The sequence below is a fragment of the Melozone crissalis genome, unplaced genomic scaffold (assembly GCF_028551555.1).
Source record: "Melozone crissalis strain CALT ecotype California unplaced genomic scaffold, PUWL_Pcris_2 ptg000088l_1, whole genome shotgun sequence".
NCBI lineage: Eukaryota > Metazoa > Chordata > Aves > Passeriformes > Passerellidae > Melozone > Melozone crissalis.
Window position 1 is genome coordinate 5,455,633 of NW_026535865.1, and position 25,944 is coordinate 5,481,576.

Below are 25,944 nucleotides of genomic sequence, written 5' to 3' on the forward strand. Positions count from 1 at the left end.
GGCCATTGGGAGGGGGTGAGGGCAGTGGCACCCCCAGAATGGACACAGCAGAGTCCTGTGCAGCCCTGGCCTTGCAAACACATCCTGGCAGCAGGTGCTGCTGCAGGGGAACACCTTTCCTGCACTGCTGCTGCTGCTGCTGCATGGCCGGAGGTGACAACAGCGGTGGCCGGGACCCCCCGGGCCCCTGGGGGCGCTTCCAGAGCAGCAGGAGCGGGGACAGCCCCGTCCCTGCCCCGTCCCTGCCCCGTCCCCGCTGTCCCCTCAGTCGCTGGCGCTGTCCTCGCTGTCCGAGTAGGCTCCCAACAAACCCAGCGAGGACGTGGCTGCTGCTGCTGCTGCTGCTGCTGCTGCTGGAAGGGAGCCTGGAAGGGGAGGGAGGGAGAGGATCCGGTCAGGTTCAGCCTCCCCGGTGAGGGAACAGCAGCCCGGGGAGATCCCGGGTGGAGCCGCAGCCCTGGATGGACGCCGAGCTCAGGGAGGATCAATCAGGGGGATAAACGGCTCCTGCAGCCCTCGGCTGAGCCTCCCTCCTCTACTCTGAGGGAAGCACCGAGGTCTGGGACCCCCTCCTCCCTCCACAGCCCCCGGGGAGGCTCCAGACCCTGGGAAGGGAGAGAGGAGCCAGCTCTGGGCTCCCACCACCCCAACCCTGGGACAGCAGCCAGGAGCAGGAGGCTGGGGAGCACAGGGACAAGGGGACACTCCAAGGGCTGTCCCTTCTCTGAACAGGAGGCTGGGGAGCACAGGGACAAGGGGACACTCCAAGGGCTGTCCCTCCCCAGGAGCAGGAGGCTGGGGAGCACAGGGACATGGGGACAATTCCAAGAGCTGTCTCTCCCCAAGGGCAGAGGAACTCACTAAGCCAAAGGCTCAGGGTCAACCAGCCCAGAACAAATCCACCCCCCATGTCCTTCCCCAAACCCATGGCTCCCCTGGCTTGCTGAGAAGCCTTCCAGCTTGTTTTGTGGTCCTTAAAGCTTCCCAGCTCCAGCAGTGAGGCTGGATTTATCACCAGGCCCCAAACCAAAGCAGTTCTCCTGCTGTTCCACCCCTATCTCGCTGTTGTGACGTCCCCAGGGCTGTATCTGCTGTTTTGGAGCTCCTGGCCTTGCCAATCTGTCCCCAAGGCCGTGGCTGAGAGCCAAGAGCCAGGAGGGAGAATCAGCTTCACCAGGAAGCTCCTGGAAACGGGGACAACCCCCTGTTCTCACAGGAAACCCCTGGAAATGGGGACAACCCCCTGTTCTCACAGGAAACCCCTGGAAATGGGGACAACCCCCTGTTCTCACACCAGCCCACCAGAGAGCCCAGCACAGGCTCTGAGCACGGTGCCAACCCCACCCAGGAGGTGCCAGAGCCCCCCAGGGCCCAGCCAGGGCAGGTACCAGTGCTGGCCGTGGTGCCTCTGGTTTCCATCCTGTTCTCCAGGGCAGGATCTGCCTTCTCCTTCTCCTTCTCCTTCTCCTTCTCCTTCTCCTTCTCCTTCCTGCGGGCCACCAGCCCTGCCAGCTGGGCCTTGGTGCTGAGCTTGCCCACGCTGCGCTCCCAGCTCTCCATCCTGGGCTTCTTGCTCTGGGGCTGGGGGTCCTGTGGGCACAGCCAGGGTCAGGGGGCTCCAGCTTGGAGGGGATTTTGGGGATAAAAGCAGCAGAGACACGAGGAGAGGGGGCTGAGGGGGGATTCTGCCTGGCAGGGATGGCACAGGTCAGACAAATGGGGATGTGGATCTGCAAAGCTGCCCCTGGAGATGCATGTCCCACTGGCACAGAGCTAAAGCCAGCCTTGCGATGGCCCTGGGATGCTGAGGAGGCAGACAAAAGAATCTTAAAGGACCTTAAAGCCCATCCAATCCCACCTTTCACTATCTTAGGTGGCTCTGAGCCCTGTCCAACCTGACCTTGGACACTTCCAGCCACAGCTTCTCTGGCAATCTGCTCCAAAGTCTCCCTAAACCCAATCCAACCCTCCCCTGCCTCAGTTCCAGACCATTCCCCCGTGTCCCATCCCTCCCTGCAGGGTAAAAGTTGTTTTCTCTGTGCTTTATCAGCTCCTTTCAAGGCCACTGAGCAGCCCTGGGTGCCTGCAGGTGCCCAGCCATGGCCCCAGCGAGTCTGGGTGCCCTGGGCACAGGGATTAGTGCCAGGCCAGGGAGCACGGCTGGGATTAACCCCAGGCACGGCAGCTTTGATCCAGCCCAGCAGCCCTGGGGCAGGGAGGACAGCAGGGGGAGGGCAGGGCTGTTTGCTGGGATAATCCCTCCCTCCGGCTCTTTTGTTCTGCCTGAATCCAAAGCCCAGCCTGGAGCAGCAGCAGGGCCCAGCAGAGCTGCTCTTCCCGAGGAAGGGAGGGTGGGCACAGCGTGGGGACAGTTCCATGCCTGCCTTTGTCACCAGCCCAGCCTGGAATCCCCGAAGATCCCCGGCTCCTCTCAGCCCAGTGCACAGGGACAGCTTTTGGGAGCTGCCCAGGCGTGACACCAGCCCGGTGTCACCCGCACAGGGACACAATGGGCACACACGGAGCCCCAGGACAGAGCAGAGGGGCTGGGGAAGGGCAGGGCAGGCTGTGCCCCCCTCACCTCCTGCAGGATGTCCGTGGGTTTGCTCTGGGCCGTGGGGTTGGGGCGGGGTTTGGTCGGTTCCTCGTCAGAGTCGGAATCCTCCAGGAGCCGCCGGTTCTGGGCCTGCTCCAGCATGGCCCTGCTGGGACACAGGAGGGCTGGGCTGCATCCATCCCTCTGCCAGGCCCTGCTGGCTCCAGGGGAGCTGGGGACAGCACAGGAGCCTCGGGATCCCCCTTTCCAGGGGGTTCTGTGCCAGCCTGAGGGGTGGCAGCGCTGGGATCTGCAGCCCAGAGCAGGGACTGTGCCCTTCCCAGAGGACTGGAACCCCCCAGCAGCCCAAATCCCACAGGATCCCAGCCTGGCTGGCCTGGAAGGACCCCCCGCTCCTTCCCCCTGACCACTCTGCCAGGACAGGCTGGCATCTCCTCCCACCCCCAAACCCTGGTCACTCATTCCCCCTCTCCCAGCCCTCCCAGCCCTCTCACTTCATCTCCTGCTCGTCCTCCTCCTGCTCCCTGCGCCTCTGCTCCTCCTCCAGCTCCTTGTACTGCTTCAGCATGGCCTCAAAGTCCACGTTGGCCTGCCGCTGGTTGAGCTCCTTCAGCTCCTGCAGGTTCTCCAGGACCTCCATCTCCAGCTTGGAGTCCTTGGTCCGGTTCTCCAGGACCTGGGTGGGAGGAGTTGGGATATTTGAGGCAGCAGAGCCTGACAGGAGCCTCCAACACCTCCCCACAAGAGGATCCTCCTCATCCTCATTTGTGGGTAGGACAGGAAAGCCTGAATGGCTGCAAAGTCACTGCTGGGGCTGGGGAGGTCAGGCAGAGTGGCAGAGGTTTCCTGCACTCCTTGTACCTTCATGGGATTGTTGAGCTCCTCCTCCTCCCTCTCCTTCTGCATCCTCTTCTCCTCCTCCTCCAGGAGCTTCTCTGCCTGGAAGTTCCTGGTGGCTCCGTGCTCCATGGTGTAATCTGTGTTCTCAGGGTCTGTCTGGGGGGGAACAGCAGCAGCACAAGCACTGAGGGTGGGGATCCTGCTCCAGACACCCCAGAGCCACACATCCCCAGCCCCATGAACTGGGCAAGGGCTGATCCAGCCCAAACCCCACCCTGAGACTCAGCTGTGGTGGTTTTGTGGTTCTCCAAACCCACCACACTCTTTAATACATTCACCAGAAATTCTCAAATCAGTGAACCAAAAAAACCCATCAGCTTTTGCTGGGCAGGAGAGTCAGGGAATCAGGGAACAGCCTGAGCTGGAAGGGACAGCAGCTCCTGCCTCTGAGTGGGACAACCCCACCAACCCCACTGTCCAAGGGCTCCTGGCAGCCCCCATTCCCTGGGGGAATTCAGCACCCCACACCCTTGGGGGGAAAAACCTTTCCCTGATATCCATCCCATCATCCTGAGGGGAAAAACCTTTCTCTGATCTCCATCCCACAATCTTGGGGAAAAAACCTTTCCCTGATCTCCATCCCACCATCCTGGAAGGAAAAACCTTAAACCTTTCCCTGATCTCCATCCCCACCATCCTGGGGGATAAAACCTTTCCCCTGATCTCCATCCCTGGCACAGCTCCAGCCTCTCCCTGGTGTTGAATTTGCAGCAACCCCAACAAGGGGAGAGATGGGTGGATCTGACTCCATGTTCTTAGAAGGCTGGTTTATTATTTTATCATCTATATTATATTAAAGAATGCTGACTAAAGAATAGAGAAAGGGTATAGACAGAAGGCTTAGCAAGAATGACAGTGAAAATTTGTGACTCCTTCCAGAGTCCCAAACACAGCTGGCTGTGATTGGTCATTAAATAAAAACAATTCACATGAAACCAACCAAACAACCACTTGTTGGATAAAAAAATTTCGAAAACCACATTCCAAAGCAGCAAAACACAGGAGAAGCAATCAGATAAATATTGTTTTCATTTTTCTCTGAGGCTTCTCAGCTTCCCAGGAGAGAAATCCTGGGCAAAGGGATTTTTCAGAAAATGTGACAGTGACACAGAATGCAGCCCAGGCAGGGAGAGGGGCTGACCCTGAAGATGATCTCAGCCAGGGAGGAGATGAGGGGAGGCTCAGGGGGGCTCACCTTGAATGTGATCTCGGCCAGGCACCGAGTGCACTTGATGTAGAAGCGGAAGATGGGCAGCCCCAGGTAGGACTCGTTCTGCACCGTCTCCTTGCGGGCGTTGAACTTCTTGCCCTTGTAGATGTACTCCCCACACGTCTTGCACCTGGCCAGGGGCAGGGAAACGTCCTCAGGGGGCAGCAGGGAGGGTGTGGGGTGGTTTTGGGGTCGCCAGGATGAAGGAGGGATTGAGAATCTGACTCTGTGTCCGTGCTCCTGGTGCTGGGTGGGCTTTGAGGCCCTTCCAACCCATCCCAACCCATCCCAGGAGTGACCCCATTATTCCAGGAGTGACCCCACGGTCCCAGGGGTGACCCCATGGTCCCAGGAGTGACCCCATTATTCCAGGAGTGACCCCACGGTCCCAGGGGTGACCCCAGGGCTCCAAGGCTGCTCTCACCTCATGTTGAAGGGGGCCATGAGCCTCACCACGTACTGCCGGTCCTTGGGCAGCTTCAGCTTCGGGATCTTGGCCGGATCGAAGTCCGGGGGGTAATATTTCTGTGGAGAGAGGAGATTTGGGGGTTCTGAGAGTGTTTTTATGGACACAGAGCGGATCTGGGAGTTCTGGAGCACCGGGAATCTCCTCACTCCCCACAGCTCCGCCAGGAGGCTGCAGCCAGGTGGGGCTCGGGCTCTGCTGCCAGGGAACAGCAGCAGGATGAGAGGAAGCGGCCCCAGCGGGATTTAAACCGGACACCGGGAATTCCCTCATGGGAAGGGTTGGTAAATTCTGAATGAGCTGCCCGGGGGGGTCTGGAGTCTCCATCCCTGGAGGTGCCCAAGCACGGCCTGGACGGGCACGCGGTGCTCGGGGCTGGGGACAGGGCGGGCACCAGGCACAGCTGGGACTCGGTCCCGGGGCTTTTCCAGCCTCAGTGATCCCGGGATCCCGAGCGACTCCCGAACCAACCGGGACCCCCCCAGAGCCCTCGGGGAACCCTCCCCTGGCCCAGACCGGCCCGGGACGCTCCCGCGGCCTCTCTGACGGGGATTTTTCCCCAACTCACGTTCAACACTTTCCGTTCCGACATCGCTGCGGCTTCTCCCGATCCCCGGTGCTGCCGGTGCTGCCTACGCGCTCCTCACCGCTTCCGGGTGTGGCCCCGCCCTCTCCGCCGCTCATTGGCGCAGCGAGCTGCGGCCTCCCGCCCCTCGCTTGTTATTGGCTGATCCAGCTGCCTGTCAAAGGATCCGCCCACGGCTGTTGTACAACCCAGCTCAGAGTCCCCCGGAAAGCCGCGACCTCACAACGGGTTCCGCACATTCTTGGGTCCTGGCGGTCGGCTGTCATTCGGCTGGGGAACCCCGGGGCTGCGATCTGGGGCTGGGGAAACTCGGCTTCCTCACAGCAACATGGGATGTGGGCCCCGGTCTCCCCTGATCTCCCCTGACACGTACTCATCATGTAGCTAACACTCCCCAAACCGTCTGGTTTGTGTTTAAAATGTCACTTTCTTTCTAAAAACCAAGGACTCTGAGTCCTGTTGAATTTGCAGCCGTTTTTTCGCTCACTCCAATGAGCATGCGCAGCTATGGCAGCCATGCTGTACGGCACCTCCGCACTGCGCATGCGGCGTTGCCGTTGCCGCCATTCCGTACAGCGCACCTCCCAGCGCGGGCAGTCCCAGGTGCCGCTGCCGGCTGCCCCGCCCGCACCGCGTGGCTGCAGCCCTGCGCACTGTCAGATCCTCACTCGCCGGTGCTGCCCGCGCCTCCCGCACGGCACTGCCACACCGCGCCCGCGCAGATCCGCCATTACGGCCGGCTGTGCCCCCTCAACGCGCATGCGCAGCGCCTCACGCGCCGTTTTCCGCCGCCCGGCGCACGGCCCGTTCCCCCTCGCGCGCATGCGCGGAGCGGCGCCCCCTGGCGGCCCGGCCGGCGCCGCCGTCCCGTCGTGCCCCGCGCTCCCCACACAAAGGACGCGCTGGGAAATGGCGGCGGCCGCGGCCTCGCAAAACGCCCCCGGGAAAATGGAGCCGCCCCCGGCAGCGGCCGCGGCGGCAGCAGCGGCTCCGCCAGCGCCCAACGGGGCGGCCGGCGCGGGGGGGCCGCCCCCCAAGAGGTAGGAGGGCCGTGAGGGGCCGCGCTGCCGGTGGGGCCGAGGGGCCGCGTGCGGCCTCCGCGCTCCTGGGCCCGGCCTGAGGGCGGCGGGGCGGACCGGGGCCGGCGAGGGGTCCCGGAGAGATCGGTACCGGTGCGGGGCCGCTCCTGGCGCTGCGGCCGCTGCTCCCTCCGGGCACGCCTTGGGATCCCGGGCGGGGCCGTCCCGGAGGCGCCTCCGGGGCTCCTGCGGCGCTCTGGGCCCGGTCCCGGCGGGCGGGGAGCCCTGGGATCACCCCCATTCCCCGGGATCACCCCAGTCCTGTGGGATCTCCCATCCCCTCAGGAAAAGCTGCTGCTGAGTTCTGGCGGAGTTTGGGGATGTTTGAGTTCATTGCTTTCTGTGCTTTCAGTAAGTTGTGAGAACTCCGTTGCTCTCAGCACCCCCCTGATCCTGCTGCTCGCTTTTTTGCTCCTTTTTGGAGGTTATTTACCCGTGAGGGGATTTAGGAGCGCACACACCTCGAGGGTGAGAGTTTAAGGTGGTGCCGGGGAGGGGTTGCACAATCCCTCGGTAAAACGTTACAGAAATTCAAACCAGAACCGGCCCCGCTGCAGTTCCGGCTCTGTGAACGTGGGGATGAAGGGCACAAAAAGCCTCTGCTGCTTCTCACTTCCTCGTGTTGGTGCTCGATGGAAATTCCACAGTTGGCAAAGCCGGTTTTGGTGCCAAATGCACTGAATAGAAAGTTCTTCTCTCCCTCAGGGCGTTTTTGCGCTGGGTTTTATGGCGGGGTGATAAGAATCAGGTTGAACCTGGTGTGCTGTGATTCCTGCTGCAGACTCGAGCTTGGATTTGTGTTCCCCGGGAGCAGGAACAGCTTTCCAAGTGTCGCTTTAGGGGAAAAAAGATCCATATTTATTTTGTTTTCCATTGGAGAGCAGTCATACTGTGCTTTGGGCAATAAAATAGTGACAGACAGGATTTCATTGACTGCAGCTTGAGCCAGGCAGGGGCAGAGACACCCCAGGGACAGGGAAGGGTTTCCCACCCTGGATTCTGTTCCCACCACTGCTGGGAACGTGCAATCAGCAGTTTGTCTGCATGAGCAGCCAGTTAACTCCTGGAAGTATAAATAAAGATATCTCTGCTGTGATTTTGGTTTTCCTGACCCTGTGATGCCTCCAGGGAATTTGTTTGTGTCTGCAGGTGCAGTTCTGTTTGGAATGTCCAGCTCCAAACACATTCCACATTTCCACAGGGATAACACCAACACTCCTGTGGCCTTGGGGAAATCCAGTTTAAGAAATACCAACTAAAATCTGAGTGCAGTTTTTAACACAGCTGCATTTTCTGTTATTTCATCAGCCAAACAGAAATGGATTGTCCTATTTCAAGTCTAATTTTGGAGTTTTAATTGTTTCATTAGTTAAGAAGCTTTTAAAAAGTTCAGTGAGAGAAAGACTGGGAAATTTCCATCCCTGTGCCTGGAGAAGCTTTGGCTGCTGGGTGATGGAAGCAGAACAGAAATGTTATCAAAAGAAACCTTCAGAGGTTTCTACGTTCTTAATTTCCTTTTTCCCTGCAGGCTGTTGTGTTGGAATGGTTCTGAAGGGATTTCCTGGGATTTCTGACCCGGAATTTGCAGGGCTGCACAGGTGCTGGGTTGGGAAAAGCTCAGGACAGAGAGATTGTACAAAATTCAGCTTTTGTATCTCTTGTGTTCTGAATTTCTCCTCAAGATGTGTTGGTGCATCTTCTCCAGCAGCACTGAGTGAGCAAGGAGATTAATTGGATTAGTGAAGGGAATTATGTAAGACTGAAGCTGAAGCTTTTTCTTCCCTTGGTTTGGTTTTTTTCCTTTCAAGATGGGCTGTGCTGAGGTTCCTTCCCATCCAGACTGCTCAGGGCTTCAGTGCTGCAGCCCTGGTTTTGTTCTGTGTCCTTTCCCACTCAAACTGCTCAGGGTTCTGTGCTGCAGCCCTGGTTTTGTTCTGTGTCCTTTCCCACTCAAACTGCTCAGGGTTCTGTGCTGCAGCCCTGGTTTTGTTCTGTGTCCTTTCCCACTCAAACTGCTCAGGGTTCTGTGCTGCAGCCCTGGTTTTGTTCCCTACCTGTCCTTTCCCACCCAAACTGCTCTGGTTTTGTTCCCTCTGTGTTTTTTCCCACCTAAACTGCTCAGAGGTTCAGTGCTGCAGCCCTGGTTTTGTTCTGGCTCTGCTCCATCCCCAGCAGCTCACAGGGCTCTCTGGTTTTGTTCTGGTCCTACTCCATCCTCAGCAGCTCACAGGGCTCTCTGGTTTTGTCCCTCTGGTTCTGTTCTGTCCCTGCCCCATCCCCAGAGCTCACAGGGGTCTCTGGTTTTGTCCCTCTGGGGATTCTGTCCCTACTCCATCTCCAGCAGCTCACACGGCCCTCTGGTTTTGTCCCTCTGGTTTTGTCCCTCTGGTTTTGTCCCTCTGGTTGTGTTCTGTCCCTGCCCCATCCCCAGAGCTCACAGGCTCTCTCCTTGCAGCGAAGGCGAGCGCCCGACCCCCAATGAGAAGAAGAAGGAGAAGGGGATGAAGAGGGGAGGGAATCGCTTCGAGCCCTACGCCAACCCCGCCAAGCGGTACCGAGCCTTCATCACCAACATCCCCTTCGATGTCAAGTGGCAGTCCCTGAAGGACCTGGTCAAAGAGAAAGGTAAAGTGCAGCTCAGGTGGAGAGGCTGTGTGTGCTCCAGCCCGGGCCTGGCTCTCTCTGCAGCTCAGCACTCGCCTCTGGGTGCACTTGGCCAGAGAATTTGGGAAAGCTCTTCCCGAAGCCTCCTGGGTGTTGCACAACCTCGTCCCTGGCAGCCTTCCAGGGATGGTTCCTGTGGCATGCAGCTGATAGAGCCTCATCCCAGCATTAGCAGTGTTTTCTTAGGGATCCAGCCCCAGGCTTTCAGCAGGTTTTAGTGCAGCAGAACTTTCTGAAGCATGTTAATGTTTTTGGCATTCAGGGTTACGTGCTGCTCTGGTGTGTGGATACCCAGCGGTGTCCCCAGACTCGCAGGGGTCTGGGCTGGCTCCCAGAGCCATTCTGCCATTGCTTGCAATTCAGTGTGTGGAAGGGTGACCTGCACAATCAGGTTGGTGCTTTGGCATGTGGAATCAGGGCTTTGGAAATCAGGTTTGTGGTGTTCCCCTTCCACAATTCCCTTTAGTTCCATGTGGATGGGAGCTGCCTTTGCTGACCTGATGCCTTCATCTCTTGAGGAAGATGAAGAGATTGAGCTGAGTACTCAGGCAGTGACAAGTCTAAAGTGGTGTCATTTCTTCAGGCTGGTGCCCAGCTTTCTAGTTTTCAAGTCACCTTGGAAGTGCAGTGGAGTGGCAAGAAAATCCTTGGCTTGTCCAGCCTTAAAATGTCTAAAAACCAAGTTCAGAGTAACAGCACAACATTTCCTGTGGGCACTTCTGGATGCAGAGCCTCAGCCAGGGTAGTGGGCAGTGGTCATTGTGCTGGAGCTGGGCAAGGACTGACAGCTCAGGTGTTTGAGGTGTGGCCTAAAGAAGGGGAAAACAAAGTTCCAGAGGGTCTCAATGGTTTGTCTTCGGTGGCAGAAGGGAACAGAGTCTGTGGAGCAGCCGTGGGGACTGGGAGCTTCCCTCATGAGGGGCTGTTTGAGAGGCTGCAGTGGGTTTGTGCCATGGCAGCAGTGCCAGCCTCAGGGGCTGCTTGAGCAGACCCTGATGGTGGATGGAGCCCTCAGTGCCCCGTGGCTGCCCCAGAGCCGTTGGTGTTCGGGTGTGGAGGTGTCCAACTCTCTGAGCTGTGTGGGATCCCGTTCCCAGTGTCTGTGGTTTCTCCTGTGGATGGCAGAGGCCGGGCTGGGATTGTTTCCTGCTGGGCTGTTCAGCTGCTCATTCCAGCAGGAGCTCCTGAGGGAACCTTGGATCCTTTTCCTTCTGGCTGCAGGGCTTGTCCTGCTCAAACTGAGGTCATTCCTGGGGTTTGGCACTGCTGGTGAATCCAGCAGTTTGGATTTGCCCTGGAGCTGTTCTGGACTTCTCTCTGGAGCTGTGCTCAGTCCTTGGCCCAAGGCAGAGCAGTTCCAGGCCCCAGGAACTCCGACCCCTTGGAATTCTTGCTTTGGAAGCGTAAGAACGCCAGGCCCAACGTCCCAGGCTGTGGGAGCAGGTGGAGTTCTGTGCCCGAGGGGAAACCCTGGGTGTGTGAGGGCTCTGTGGCAGCAGGAGCTCAGCTCGGGGCTGTCCCTGCAGCCTGGGAGTGGCCAGGCTGTCCAGGTGCCACCTCTGGCTCTCCCCACGCCGTGGATTGGTTGGAGAAACTCAATTACAGGTATGCAGTGGGAATGTTGGTAATGCAATGAAGAGATGTTCTTGCTTGGAACTCCCTGGTTTAGCTGGCAGACACGAGGTGTTACCTTAGTGCACAGTCCCCAGGATTTGGTCCCAGTGTGGGGTTCTGGGGAGGGATGGGGAGGGGATGTGCTGTTCTGCCCTTGGCCTGTTCCCCCTTCCTTTTGCTGAAGTCTCTGATCAGTTGCTCTGTTTCCCTTGGGCTTTCACCATCTTTCCAAGGGATCTCAGCCCTTCCCTGGCTGCAGGGAGCTTTTCACTCCCTCTGCTGCCCGAGCTCTTCAAGAGCCTAAATCACCTTGTCTGGGTGTTCTCTTGCAAAAGGGAAGTTTCCCTTCCCCATCTGTGACAGAAGTGCTGACTGCTGTCTCTGCTTTGGGAAGGTTTTCCTTCTCCCTTTTCAGCCAAAGCTTTGCATGTGTAAACCTGGCTCCTGTTCTCCCCCCTGTAACTTTTCAGGGGTTGTCTGTCCCAAGCTTTTACCTGTGATTGAGGGAGAGCTGTGGCCAGCTCTGCTTTGCCTCACACTGCAAATGTGAAGCTTTCTGATCCTCTTGGATCACTGGTTCTTCAGAAGATGAGGAGACATCCAGCCAGTTTGGGGTTTTCCTTCCATGTTTAGTATTTACTTTTGGCCCTGGAGGCCGAGGAATAACTGCTTTGAAGCATTTCCCCTGTCCCAGTTCTGTGCTTGCTCCCACTTCCCTTTGAACCTTTCACACCTCTCAGAGCTCTTTGGTTTGTCACAAACTGTTCAAATCAAAGTGCCCAAGCTAAAGTTGTTATTTCTGTCTGAGCTTGTTCTGGGGAGTTCCCAGATGTGTCTTGAGGGCCTCAGATCACCCTGTGAATCCTGACCTGAGATTCCTGGCCAGGCCCTGCAGAGTATTGGAGTTCTGCTGGAGCGGCCCAGCTTGAACACTGGCATTTTCTGTACTGATAAACTTTGAAAAGTGATGCAAAGTTTTAAAGCAGATTAAAAATAGTGCCTGTGATAAATAGCACTGAAGCTTCCTTCACTTAGGATTTCTGGTTATTGCAGTAAATTCTGCTCCAGTCTCTTGGTTTGGGAAAAGCTGCATTTCCAAACTTTAAGTGTGAGATTTAAATAAATCCATCAATCAGTCTCCCCTACATTAAGTCTTGAAGACACCATGGGGAAGATGTTCCTTCATGGAACCTGCAGTGACTGGAGCCAGTGTCTTTGGGAAGCTCCTGAAGTGACAGTGTTTGTGCTTGGATGAAATTCCTCTGGGATGTTCCCTGTCAGAATCCAGCTGTTCTCTGGCACAAGGGAGTCCTGCCAGGGTCCCTGGGCATTTATCCTGGTCCAGCACATGGATGTCTCCTCCTGGCACTTTTCCATGGCATCCTGTGCGTTGGGATCTAGAAAAACACCCCAAAACCCCAAATAAAATGTGACCCAGCCTAGCTTCTTAAAACAGATTTCCTTTGCCAGCTGCAGACAAGGTTCTCCTGGCAGAGGGGTTGGGTTGGCTCCTCTCACACATTTTAAGGTGAAATTAAAGCATTTTCATGGCAGTGGTTGTGGCTCTGTCTTGGCTCAGAGCTGTGGCAGTGGGGCTGTCATTCCCCTCTCCTGCTGTTCTGAAATTGGGCTCCTCAGGAAGTTCAGGTGTCCTTCAGAGCAAAGCAGCTACTTCAGGCTGGACATTTGGATTTTCATGGATCTGTAAGGCTCCAGCAGGAAGTTCTGAGCAAAATCGGTGCAGACTCAACTTCCCAAGGGGTTCCTGGAGGTTTGTGCTTCAGAGTCAGGGACTGGTTACAAGAGCAGGTGTCAGTACTGGGTATCCTCAAGCTTGGCAGACTCCTTGGGAGCTGTTGGTGAGGAGCTGTAGGATATTTGGATTTTCATGTATCTGTAAGGCTCCAGCAGAAAGCTCTGAGCAAAATTAGCACAGACTCACCTTCCCAAGGGATTCCTGGAGGTTTGTGCTTCAGAGTCAGGGATTGGTTACAAGAGCAGATGTTTAATGGTACTGGATATCCTCAAGCTTTGCAAACTCCTTGGGAGCTGTTGGTGAGGAGCTGCAGGTGGGAGAGGAGAGGAGAGGAGAGCCCTCACTCTGGGCAGTGCCAGACCTGGAAGCTGTGCCTCACAGAGGATTTGGAATGGAGCTCACTGGGAAGAGCTGAATCCTGCCCAGGTGAGGCTGGACTGTGGCTGCTGCTGTTGAGCTGGGTGGCAACAGAACCTCAGGGCACTGCTGGGTTTTTTTTTTTATTTTATTTTTTAAATTTTTTTTAAAATTTTAATTTTATTTTTAAAAACAACAGAACCCAGGGCTCCTTGGGAGCAGCCCCAGTGTGCTGTGGGAACTCAGAGGGATTTACAGCTGGAATTCCTTCTCAGGCTGATCCCAGCGTGGATCCAGCTGCTGGAGCTGTGGGTGGTAATGGAAACCCCGCTGGAGTCCCTTTCAGAGGGACTTGCCAGCCTTCTCCAGCCTCAAACATTGTCCTGCCAAAAGCAGGAGTGGATCAGAGCTGCTCATCCTGTTCTCTGAATGGAATGCTCCTACTGCTAAATTATTGTTTAAAATTAGAAATGGAGATTACAAATCAATGGTTTTGTTAAACATTCCTGGTTTTTTCCAGCTTCAGGAGAGCCCTTCCAGGCTGTCAGTTTTCCACAGTGTCCTGTAAATTGCTGGGCCTGGGGAGGTCAGGCTGAGCACCTCCCTGTGTGCCTGGCAGAGTCCTGTGAAACCCCAGTTCAGCTATTCATACTCAACTGGTTTCCCACAAATAAAACATTCCACTGTCCTGATAATGCAGCTTGGAGTCCTCCTGGTTTAAATTTAAACCCTAGGACTTCTAAAACCAGAAACAAAAAAATATTTTTATGAAAGTGTTTATTCCATTCTTCTGTTTGCCAGTCCCTTCAAAGGCAGCAGCCATTTGGGTAGGTGCATTCTGGAGGTCCCTGCCAGGGTTATTTGGTCCTAGAGAGGCAATCCCAATGCTGTGAGGAAAGGTGGAGTTTTCCATCAACTGCCTTTTGCTGTTGACAGTTTTGTCTTGAGAGCAAACATGGCAGATTTTAATGCTAAAATAGAATTTGTTGTGGATTAAAAACCTGTTAAAATAAATGCAGTTAAACCTGTTAAAATAAAGCAGGCAGTGATCTCTTGATCCGTTGGTTCAGTGTGACTCCTTTTTTGTTTTTAAATCCTGACAAAAACAAGTCACTTGAAATTCTGGATTGTGGAGCCAGGACTGCATCCTGTGGGAAGGGAAGGAAATTTGTTCCTGCAGCCTTTCCCATGGGTTTGGATTGCCTCAGGTAACGAGTGGGCACTAAAGATCCAGGGAACTGCGGAAATTTGTCTTTTGAGGTGGAGGAAAACCAAGAACATATTGAAGTGCTTGAAGCCTTTACTGCATACCTGTAATTGTCCAGTTTTGTGGTCTAGAGAACATGGAGTGTTTCTGGGCTTTCTTATAAGGCAGAGGCTCCATACACGGTTGTTGATTGTTCTAAATTCCCATTGTTTTCTTGGCTTTTCTCCCTTGGTATCTGTGTCGTCTGGAATCTGATTTGTAGTTGGTGAGGTAACATACGTGGAGCTCTTAATGGACGCTGAAGGAAAGTCAAGGGTAAGTGTTTGAGAGTTTCTTTGTGGATTTTCTACCTGAAATGTTTCTGTGTGCTGGACAGGAGGCCAGGGAGGCTCAGAGTGTGGATGTGCAGTGGCTCTAGGTCAGGAGTGCCGTGGGATGGGAGGAGGTGGGGTGGGCTCTGCAGGCAGGAGCTGTTCCCCGCGTGCCGTTGGCGTTGGCCGTGTGACCCTGGAGCCCAGCAGGCAGGACGGGGCTCTGCAAGATTCCTGTGCTTTGGAAAAGTCACTCGAGAGGTTGGCTGAGTTTGGAAAGGCCAGGGTGCAACAGCAGGTGCTGCAAACTCCACTCCTGGGCCAGCAGAGAGAGAGGGAAATTGAAATTCCTAAATGTAAACGTTCAGTGCCTTCATGGGCCTTGAGCCCAGGGTCAGGGAGAACAACAGGAGCACTCCTGAGTGTCCTGAAGGATATGGATGTAGGGTGAGAGTGTGGAGGGTTTTGCTGTATGCCAGGGAAGAAGAGCAGGTCACAGGAAGCGTGTGGCATTTCTTGGAGAGTCGGGATTTAGTGTTTGTTACCAGCTCAGAGACCCCAGGTTAATCCTCTTAAGGCATAAGAAGTTATGGAATTCCACTATTGGAGGCTTGCCTGTGTAAGGTTACATTTATTTTCGCTGCTAGGGCTTAACTGATGTGATTTGGCTTTAATAATAAAATAGTTGTGTGTGATTTGGGCTTTCACTGACTTTATTTCTTCTCTCTTCCCTCCTGCCTGTGACTGCCCTGGGGAATCACCTCGCCAGGGATGCGCGTAAGTTCACTCTGAATTTTTAGCAGAAACCCAAGGAGGCTTCTCCAAACAAAACCTCCTGAGCTGTGCTGTGTCCCCACAGGGTGGTTGAGTTCAAGATGGAGGAGAGCATGAAGAAGGCTGCTGAAGTTCTGAACAAGCACAGTCTTGGTGGGAGACCCCTGAAAGTGAAAGAAGTAAGGAGGGGATCTGTTCTGGCAGGGCTGGAGGGAAGGGGGAGTTCTTGTTAAGGGTTTAGGGCTGACTCAGAGGATAATGGACAGAAAGCAGGACTTTAATAGGATAAAAAACCCCAGTCAGCCTTTTTCTAATCGTTTTAACCACTGCTGAACTGTGATTATCAAGACTAAATTTGATGTGAGGACAAAGCCGGAGTTTGGCTTTAACTGCAGTTCCTTTGTTAATGATCTGACGCAGAAACCCCCATGTTTGTTCTTTACAAACTTCCCTTTGAATTCTGCATCGGAATGAATGGATTCCACCACCAATTCCATAGAATCAGCTCTTTCCTGGAATACCTCAAAGATGTGTTTCCATTTTAGTGGCTTTACTACTAACAGCCAGGCCTGGGAGTTCATTCCAAACCCTCTCCAGTGGCACTGGGGATTTATCAGGGTTTGGAACAGGTGTAACAAAGGTTTGCTCTTGGTATTAATGATGGATAAACACCTTGAGAACCAGGAAAATGCCTGGGGAGGATAACTCCAATAATAAAGGATACCATTAATAAAGGTGTTGAATTTGCAGGCAACCCTGACACGGGAAGAGATGCCAATCTTGACTCCATGTTTCAGAAGGCTGATTTATTATTTTATATTACATTAAAAGAAAATGATATATTAAAAGAATAAAAGAAAGCATTTCATCAGAAGGCTTGCAAGGAATAGAAAGGAATGGAATGATAATAAAATCTTGTGACTGCTCGCAGCCTCGACACAGGTGGCTGTCATTGGTCATCAAGTAAAAACAATTTCACATGCTGGATAAACAATTCTCCAAATCACATTCCAAAGCAGCAAAACAGCTGAAACTTCCCAGCTTCTCAGGAGAAAAGATCCTAATGAATGGATTTTTCATAAAATGTGTCTGTGGCATAAAGATATCGTTTAAATGATAAAAGGGTGCTGAGTGTTGGCTAAAATAAAATAAATGGCAGTGAAAGGGAGGCAGTTGGCTGGGAATGCTTAGGGAACACACATCCTGGGATAAAGGGAGACTCTGTCTGTGCCTGTTGGTGCCCTGGCACTGACTGGTGTGTCATAGGAAGGGGACCAGGACACCAGGTGGTTCATCACAGGTCCAGTTTATTGAAGAAAGTATCAAACACTTATACAGCAAATAATAAGCTTATGAATATTCTGTAAGCCAAGCAATCTATTGGTTAAACTATACCATGAACTCTTCCTCATTCCTTAGGGGTTACATCTCTCTTTTCTCATGTCTCTTTCACTATTTGTTATCCTACTACAACTAGGCCCAAGGACACACTGTCTCACAGGTGCAGGACTTGGAATTAGCCACGGCTTTGTACTTTTCCATTCTCTAGTCACCTAAATTTCCCAACACTGGTGGATGGGGGATCTGATCTGATCTGAGTGTGTGTTTGTGTCCCCAGGACCCCGACGGGGAGCACGCCAGGAGGGCCATGCAGAAGGTGATGGCAGCAGGAGGGATGGGCATCGGGCCCGGCCCTGGCGGCCCTGGCATGATCAACATCCCCCCCAGCATCCTGAACAACCCCAACATCCCCAACGAGATCATCCACGCCCTGCAGGCCGGCCGCCTCGGCAGCACCGTCTTCGTGGCCAACGTGAGTGCTGCAAATCCTGCATGGGAGCCCCTCAGCTGGGGCAAACCGAGGCAGGAAAAGCCTTGGCAATGCCAGGAAAAGCTCCTCTGTGTCCTGTTGGTTCTCTGTGCAAAGGAGGCTCTCAGTTAAGGTGTACCACAGTGTCTGTTAATTGGGATTTTTGAACAAACCTCTGTGCTTTGATTGAATTTTATCTCAGCTCTCTGACAACTTCAATACCAGGGAAGGACAGGAGCCCACTAAAGCTGTTTTCTCTCTTGCATTTCCAACGCTGCCCTGTTTTCCAGCTGGACTACAAGGTGGGCTGGAAGAAGCTGAAGGAGGTGTTCAGCATGGCCGGGGTGGTGGTGCGGGCCGACATCCTGGAGGACAAGGACGGCAAGAGCCGCGGCATCGGCACCGTCACCTTCGAGCAGGCCATCGAGGCCGTGCAGGCCATCTGTATCCTTGGCACAACCTGGGAGTGGGGCAGGGAGCACACCAGGGCGGAGGGGGAGCTGGATTCCAAAGGAGGATGTTGCCATGGCAGGGAAGGTCAGGTTGTAGTGGATGGAAAATGGAATTTTGTCTCTCTTTTGCTTTTCCCTCTTTCGCTTTTCCTTCTTGAAGGAATTGTTGCAGTTTGCTCAGGATCTTTAGCAAAGGAAATTCTCTTTCCTGCCTGGATAAATGTACTTCTGTGTCAGATGAGTTTCTGTCTCTAGGTTGTAATTAGCATTAAAATGCAATTGTCTGGAAAGGGGAAAGGTCCCCGTGCCAAGGCACACAGAGCTGGTGTTTTCCTGTTCCCTTTCACTGGCCAAGCAATGATTTGCCACCTAGAAACCAAACAGCAATAAAATTCCAGATATGACTCTCTCAGTTCCTGGTTATGGTATGGATAGGAAGAAAATACTCCCTCTTTCCTTTCCCAAAGTTTCTGTTTGAAGTGTTAATTCCCTTCTGCACTGCACCCACTAAACCTCGTGTGAGCCAGACTTGGGCAGAGGATTTGCTGGCATGGCACACTTCAGAATGTGGTGTTGCTGTGGAACTTTTCCCTGTTTTCAATGGATAAACTGACTGAGGAAGCACTTAAACACTTGGGCTGACTTAGAGTTACATTTTATATCTCTTTGTGAACTTAATCTTACCCAGAAATGCGCTTTTATCATTCTTTTAAATTTCAAAAAGCCTTTTTTTTTGTGGTGTTCAGTATATTTGGATTTCAAGGCTTTTTAGTTTTGGAGAAGGCAGAAGCATTTGGGATAATCTGTGAATGATAACTGAGGAGATGAGATTTTCTGAGGGGTTTTTGTGCTCCCTGTCAGAGCCCTCAGTGTTTGAACAATGATCCTTAACAACCCCCAGCCATGTTCAATGGGCAGCTGCTCTTTGACAGACCCATGCACGTCAAAATGGTGAGGACACCCCCATTCCCACTGACTGGCAGTGCCCTCCTGATCTGGGGGGAATTTGTGGTTCCCAGGATGAATCAAAATCCAGAAGGGGAAATGTGTGATTTGCTTGTTGCCTGCTGAATTGATGTAATCAGGGATGGTTAATTCAGATTATTTTGCTAAAAGGCAAATCAAAACTACAGTCAAGACTGCTTTAACTGAAATTTCTGTATTTTAATTCAAAGTTTGAAGAATCAGGAAATAATTTCCTGCTTTCCTTGCTAGCTTTAACGTGTTGAATTCCTTTTAGGATGAACGAGCCTTCCCCAAGGGAGATTTCTTCCCTCCAGAGCGACCCCAACAACTCCCTCGTAAGTGTCCCCTGCATGATTCAACATCTTCTGCTTTTTATTTGGCTGTTCAGCACCTGGGAGCCAGTCCCAGCCCCAGTAAAACTCTGGTTCAGACTGGAAAACTGGGATCCAAATTCCTGAATCATTTCAGAAAGGGGAATAGTGAAGAAGAGCTGCTCAGTGATTTTTTTTGGATACTTCTTTCAGCTCATGGCCAGAAGCTTGTCTTAAAACATTCACCTTCTCAAGGCTTCCAGAGCTCTCCATTGCAATTCCAGGATCCCAGAGCCTTCCATTAATAGTGGGATTTAATGGAAATACAGTGAATGAGCACCTCCTTCTGTGGGATGGTGCTCTGGGAATGGAATGTTCTCCCTTAAATTGGAAGGGCTGAATTCAGGACTTGAGAGCCTTCCAGGCCTTCACATTTCCAAAGGAGATCTTATCAATGTATTAAATATGGAAAGAAGAGGGGGAACCAGGCTCTTCTTGGAGGTGCAGGATGCAGAAAGCACCGACCAAAACCCGGGAGATGAAAATTCAGAATAATTGGCTGCCCCAAGCTGCTCCTTCCAACTTGGAATTTGAATGAACTAAAAGGTCAAGTCTAAAGCAGCAGTGGAAATCCACAGGCTCCACGTGGATGTAAGGAGACATTCCTGGGAGGGTGACTGGGTTGCTCAGAGCTCCTGAGGAGTCTCCATCCCTGGCAGTACCCAAAGCTGTGGATGTGATCTGGGCTGAGCTGAGGCCCCTCCCAACCTTGGCCATGCTGGGATGGGATCCTGGAATGCTGAAGAGAAGAGTTGGGGCTGGAAGAGCTGGAGGCTGAGTTGGTTCAAACACAGCTAAATTGGGGCTGTTGGTGGAATTTGAATTTGAATTGCCCTGAGCAACCTGGGCTGTGCAAGGGCAGGGGCTGGCAGTGGATGAGCTTTAAGGTCCCTTCCAACCCAAACCAGTCTGGCATTCTGGGATTCTCTGAATTCACACAGATGCTGTTTTCTTCCTGGGAACCAGGCCTGTTGTGTGCTGCTAAATTGCCCATTATTAATGGTCATTAATTAGTCCCTCCCTAGTTCAGCTCTCAGTGCCTGTCAAGGCCCTCCTCAGCAGCAGTGTCACTGTAAGGATGTTCCTCTCTTCAGGACAAACTCATTGGGTTCCAGTTCCATGACCTTGGTGTTAAACTCCCTAAATCCCTCTGGAAGCCTGGATTTTGGCCTTTGCTGGGGCGGGGAAGGGGGACCTTGTGCTGTTTTAAAACAAGATTCAACACTCCTGTGTTCAGTGCCGAGCTGGAAACGAGGGAATCCTGCAGGCGCAGGATGCCATGAGCTGCTGTTTGTGCCAAGCAGAGAGCTTTCTTCCTGCTTCAGGAAAAACAAAAAAGGGCTTTTCCTTCTTTCTTTGGGCTGGGGAATCCTTGAGGCAGATTGGGCTCCTTGCCTGTTGTGTTTGCTCAGAGAGAGGCTGGCTGTGTGCTCCAATTCCATCGGTGGCTGTCAGTGATCCAAGGGTGCCTCAGTTCTCCCCTGGCAGGGCTGGAGGTGAGAACTGTGCACAGCTTTAGGGGATCTTCTCCCAAATTGCCCACTCCACCCTCCTCACACGAGGGCTTTGCCCAAATGAAGCAGTGTTCTAGCCAGTTATTTTTCAGGAGTCAGCTCCAAACCAAGTTTTCTCAGCAGTAAGATGGAAATTTAAATATAAAACCAAATAATTGGAGATAGTTTTTAGCCTATTTCAAGACACATCTACTCTTGATTTATTCCACACTTCCCTGCTTTCAGTACACACCCCACAGGGGGGACACAGCAAGCTTTTTTTTGGAGAATGAAAGTCAATTACTTAAGAAATAAAACTTGCTGTTTTGTCAAACTATGGAAAGAAGGCTTTTTTGATATCTGAATATTTTCTTCAGATGGTCTTGGTGGTATTGGCATGGGATTAGGACCTGGAGGTCAACCTATTGATGCAAATCATATAAACAAAGGCATGGGAATGGGCAACATGAGACCTGGAGGTAAGATTACTCCTATGCTTTTGTTTCATGAGAGCTTTAAGCTGTGTAGAAGGTAGATAGCTTTGTTTGCCTCCCCAAAAAGTTGGTAGCTTCTTAGGAATGTTAAAGCCAAATGAGTTTTTTTTTGTTCAGCTTGATAATGGAAACTTGAATTTAACCAACTGCTCCATTTTTATTTTTTTTTTTTTCACTGTGGTCAAGACACAGCTCTCATTTTCTGACTCTTGAGCATGAGCAGCAGACACTGCAAAGATCCATGAAACTCCAAACCATCTCTCACTTTTAACACCTCTAGTGGGCTTGCAAATCTTTGGTGAGGATCTCTTGAAATAGCACAAGTTTCAAAGAGCCACCTAAAAAGTAGCACACACTCAGCTTTCCATGTCGAAATGCCAGTGGGTTTTTCCCCTTTGCTGCTTGATTTTCTGAGCAGGAATGTTGAAATCTCCTCAGACTTATCCCATGTAAGCTCTTCAGCCCAAGCCATGGATGTGTTGTATGGTTTGAGTTCTGCAGCCTTTGGCTGGAATTTCTTGGGTGATGCCTGCTATATAAAGCTTTCTCTTTTATTTTGAGGAATGGGAATGGAAGGCATGGGCTTTGGAATGAATAAAATGGGAGGTAAGCTGTTGGTTTTTGATCTGTTCCTAGTTTTGTGCAAGTCCTTTGTGCAGACTGAGCTGTGTGTGTGTGGCAGGAATTGGTGTGCTGGGGAGTCATCACCAATTCAGCAAGAATTGGGTCCTTTTTGGGTATTCAAACTGCTGCAGGTGTGTGGGGAGGGTGGGTACATCCCATAAAACATGGCCTGTGCTTCCTTAGCTCGGGAGATCTGGAAGTGCCATCCCTGGGGGTTGGAACCGGATCCTCAATACCCCAACCCAACCCACTCTGTGATTCTGTGGTTTTTATAACACTGTGCCCAAATCCTGACCCTTTTTGGGACCTGGTGCTGCGTGGGAATGTTGTGTGGCAGCAGCTGCTGGCTGTGCAGTGTGGAATGCCCTGCTGAAGAATCCCCAAACTGTGTTTTTCAGGAATGGAAGGTCCCTTTGGTGGCATGGAGAACATCGGGCGCTTCCCCGCCGGGATGAACATGGGCAGGATGAGCGGTAGGCACTGGCTGTGTGTGTCCTGCTGCCTTCCCTGGCAGGGATCCCTCTTGCCAAAAGCCTCTTCTCAGTTTTATGGGAATAACTTGGGGTTTTTCCTGTTGTGTCCCTAAGTTCCTCGTGGTTTCTGAGCTGCACAAACCCAGTGATTTATTGATGGAACCTTGCGGGGTTTATTCAGAAATATTCTGGCTCTGTCCCGTGTGTTTGGGGTAAATCCTGCTTTTCCTTGAGGCTTTGGTCTCCTGAAGCTATGACAGAATGATCAGGAGAAAATCACAAAAACTTCCTGTGCTGTGCATCTTCAGGATGATTCCTGTGGTAAAATGTTCTCTCAGGGGCCATAAAACCCCCTGCAAACTTCTCCACTTCCTCTTTGCAGAGATGGATCGAGCCATGGGAGGGGGATTTGAGAGGGAGTTTGGAAGAAATGAGATGGGAATGTCCCGGAGTTTTGGAGAGCCCCTGGAGAGGGGAATAGGTGAGTGCAGTGTATGAAATCCATTTCCTGCCTGCTTTTCATCCCTGAACTGCTCACTAAAATTATGGGGGTGTTACAGATAAAAAAAGCAGATTTTAGATTTGCTGTAGGAATTTGCGGTCTGGCTTTTAAATACTGTTGGGAAGTTGTTCATTTTTGTCAGTGAAAACAAAATCCTGCTTCTCCTGCTGCCTGTGTCACATTTAGCTTCCAAGCACGTTCCCTGGAAATATTGGGCAATATCAGTAATGAAAGTGCAGAATTTCTGGAGCAAAGCTGAACCCAAACATCCCTGAGCAGGCAGAGCTCCTCCATCAACTTCCAGATTTAATTTGGTTTAACGACCAAATCACAACATTTCAGAATCAAGGGAACCATTCCCTGTGTCCTGTCCCTCCATCCCTTGTCCCCAATCCCTCTCCAGCTCTCCCTGGAGCCTTCCCTGGTCCAGGTGAGCACTCCCAGAGCTCCAGAGGGGCTCCAGCCCTGGGAGCAGCTCCGGGATCTCCTCTGGACTCTCTCCCAGCACCTCCATGTCCTTATTTTGGGGTCCCAGGGCTGGGGCAGCTCTGCAGGGGGGTCTGACCTGTGCCTCTGGGTTTCCCTCACCCTGCAGGTGCAGAGCCCTGGCCTGGGGGAGCTCTGAGCGCTGGGAATTGATCCCAGCAGAGCGAGCAGCCCTCAGGACTCTGCATGCCCACCCTGCTGACGCCGTCTGTGCTGTGTTGCAGGTGGTGGCAACGCCAGCATCCCCGGCATCGAGAGGATGGCGCCTGGCATCGAGCGCATGGGCTCGGGCATCGAGCGGCTGCCGGCCGGGATGGGGCACGGCATGGAGCGGGTGGGCTCGGACATAGACAGGATGGGGCTGGTGCTGGACCGCATGGGCTCCAACGTGGAGCGCATGGGCTCGGGCATGGAGCGCATGGCCCCGCTGGGCATCGACCACCTGGCGCCCAACCTGGAGCGCATGGGGCCGGGCATGGAGCGCATGGGGCCGGGCATGGAGCGCATGGGCTCCGGCATCGGCTTCGGCATCGAGCGCATGGGCGCCGCCATCGAGCGCGTGGGCGGCGCCATGGACAGGATGGGCTCGGGCGTGGAGCGCATGGGGGCGGGCATGGATAGGATGGGCATCGGCCTGGAGCGCATGGTGCCCGCCGGCATGGGCGCGGGCATGGGGCAGGTGATAGAGAGGATGCCCGCGGGGCTGGAGCGCATCGGGGGCCCGCCCATGGACAGGATCGGGATAGAGAGGATGGGAGCCGCCCCCATGGACAGGATGGGCCTGGAGCGCATCGGGGCCGCCAACATGGAGAGGATGGGGCCGCCCATGGGGCAGGGCATGGGGGCGGGCATGGAGCGCATGGGGCTGCCCATGGGCGGCAACTTCGAGCGGCCCATGGACATGGAGCGGGGCAACTTCGCAGGGAATTTTGCAGGGTCCCTGGGAGGAGCCGGAGGCCCTGCGCCCGGCGTGGCCCGGAAAGCCTGTCAGATATTTGTGAGAAATGTGAGTGCCCCTTCTTCTTCTCCCACTCCTGTCCTTTCCCTCCCCTCCCTTCCCACCCATTGTCACTCATGTGTTGATCCCATCCATGCTCGGTTTCCAGTCTCAGTGTCTGATACTGGATGCTGCCACTCTTTGGGGACAGCTGGAGCCATTTCCTTACCAGGAGAGCTCCTGGCTGATCATGGTTTTACAGCAGTGGCTGTCCTGGGATAGATTCTGGTTTTGGGAAGCTGGGGGTGCCTGCAGGTCATTCAGCAGAGCCTCAGTAATGGTTTATTCCTCTCTTCCCACAGCTGCCTTTTGATTTTACATGGAAAATGCTGAAAGATAAATTCAATGAATGTGGTGAGTTATTTTCCTCACTCTGAGGAATTAATATGAATAACTTTCCAGAGCTCTTGAGTGCCAGGGCTAGGGTGGGGAGCAGAATGGAGACTGGATAAAGGGTTCCAGAGCCAGGATGGGGAGCAGTCCTTGGGGTGGGGAACGGGGACTGGATGGAGAGTGCCAAAGACAAGGTGGGGACCAGTCCTTGAGGGAATTGGGATTGGATGGAGAGTGCCAAAGCCAGGACGGGGAGCAGTCCTTCAGGGAATTGGGATTAGATGGAGAGTGCCAAAGCTGAGGTGGGGAGCAGTCCTTGGAGTGGGGAATTGGGATTGGATGGAGGATGCCAAAGCCAGGATGGGGAGCACTTCTTGGGGTGGAGAATGGGGATTGGATGGAGGGTGCCAGGGCCCTGGTGGGGAGCAGTCCTTGGGATGGAGAACACCCAAGCCAGGATGGGGAGCAGTCCTTGGGGTGGAGAACAGGGACTGGGTGGGGAGTGCCTGACCGTGCTGTGCCCGCAGGCCACGTGCTCTATGCTGACATCAAGATGGAGAACGGCAAATCCAAGGGCTGCGGCGTGGTGCGCTTCGAGTCGCCCGAGGTGGCGGAGCGCGCGTGCCGCATGATGAACGGGCTGCAGCTGCGCGGCCGCGAGATCGACGTGCGGATCGACCGCAACGCCTAGGCACCGTGCAGGGCTGTGCTGCACCGCTGCAGGGCTGTGCTGCACCGCTGCAGGGCTGCACCGCTGCAGGGCTGTGCTGCACCGCTGCAGGGCTGCAACACTGCAGGGCTGTGCTGCAATGCTGTGGGGCTGCACCGCTGCAGGGCCCGCGCCTCCGCCCTGCACCGCTGCACCACCGCACCACTGCAGGGCTGCAGCTCTGCCCCGCGCCTCCTCCTCCTCTCTGACTGGATGTAAAGCTGTTCAGCCCGACCCGGTTGCTTTCTGGAGTAATTTTAAGTCCTTTTTTTAACCGAGGGAGCCCCGTTTTACTGGTTTTTTGCATTGGAACTGCCATGTGCACAATCTTTTTTTGTAGTTGTGGCATTTCGGTGACCTGACAGATGTAAACAGTCTGACTTTGATAATAAATGCCAGTTCAGTATTTCAGTCGCAGCATCCTTTACTCTGCTTAAAATCCCTGCCAGCTCAGCTAGGTAAACTCCAGTTTGTCAGAAAAAATTCAGTGTTCCTCTTGATTTCTGACAGAATCTCTTTAAGATGTATCCAAGGCTACAGGATCTTCCCTCTTCTCTATGCACCTAATCCATGGGCAGTCCCAGCTCAAGGATTTTCTCTAGTGGCAATGTTGGTTTAAAAATAATCTCCCCTGCATGGTGTTGGTGCCAGTAGAAAAGTTTGAACTGAAAATGGGGTTAAAAACCTCTTTATTCTCTTCTGGAGCAGAGGCAGGTAAGGGGCAAACACCTGCTGCAGGTGCGAGGGGGGGCG

The 25,944-nt window shown here is 53.4% G+C and overlaps 2 protein-coding genes across 8 annotated transcripts; one reads left to right on the forward strand and one right to left on the reverse strand.

Moving 5' to 3' along the window:
• Positions 1 to 130: 130 nt before the first annotated feature.
• Positions 131 to 5,783, reverse strand: YJU2 (YJU2 splicing factor homolog). 5 transcript variants are annotated; one of them, XM_054291017.1, is made up of 8 exons: positions 5,702 to 5,783; positions 5,092 to 5,192; positions 4,653 to 4,797; positions 3,419 to 3,553; positions 3,052 to 3,233; positions 2,582 to 2,702; positions 1,389 to 1,590; positions 131 to 365 (listed from the first exon to the last, which is right to left on the reverse strand). In XM_054291017.1, exons 1-8 carry the CDS (start codon positions 5,723 to 5,725, stop codon positions 265 to 267), a joined length of 1,011 nt encoding a protein of 336 aa, XP_054146992.1. In that variant the 5' UTR covers positions 5,726 to 5,783; the 3' UTR covers positions 131 to 264. The 5 variants fall into 5 exon arrangements, with proteins under 5 accessions (XP_054146992.1, XP_054146995.1, XP_054146994.1 ...); XM_054291020.1 differs by having other exon boundaries at positions 131 to 338; positions 2,582 to 2,705; XM_054291019.1 differs by having other exon boundaries at positions 131 to 347; positions 2,582 to 2,705.
• Positions 5,784 to 9,377: 3,594 nt separating this feature from the next.
• Positions 9,378 to 25,225, forward strand: HNRNPM (heterogeneous nuclear ribonucleoprotein M). 3 transcript variants are annotated; one of them, XM_054291009.1, is made up of 14 exons: positions 9,378 to 9,423; positions 14,659 to 15,484; positions 15,567 to 15,660; positions 17,100 to 17,294; positions 17,582 to 17,735; positions 18,645 to 18,694; positions 18,984 to 19,044; positions 20,951 to 21,052; positions 21,629 to 21,673; positions 22,090 to 22,164; positions 22,547 to 22,645; positions 23,377 to 24,158; positions 24,452 to 24,503; positions 25,010 to 25,225. In XM_054291009.1, the coding sequence occupies exons 3-14, from the start codon at positions 15,583 to 15,585 to the stop codon at positions 25,171 to 25,173; spliced, it is 1,857 nt and encodes a 618-aa protein (XP_054146984.1). In that variant the 5' UTR covers positions 9,378 to 9,423; positions 14,659 to 15,484; positions 15,567 to 15,582; the 3' UTR covers positions 25,174 to 25,225. The 3 variants fall into 3 exon arrangements, with proteins under 3 accessions (XP_054146984.1, XP_054146982.1, XP_054146983.1); XM_054291007.1 differs by lacking the exons at positions 9,378 to 9,423; positions 14,659 to 15,484 and having other exon boundaries at positions 20,954 to 21,052; XM_054291008.1 differs by lacking the exons at positions 9,378 to 9,423; positions 14,659 to 15,484; positions 20,951 to 21,052.
• Positions 25,226 to 25,944: the final 719 nt, after the last annotated feature.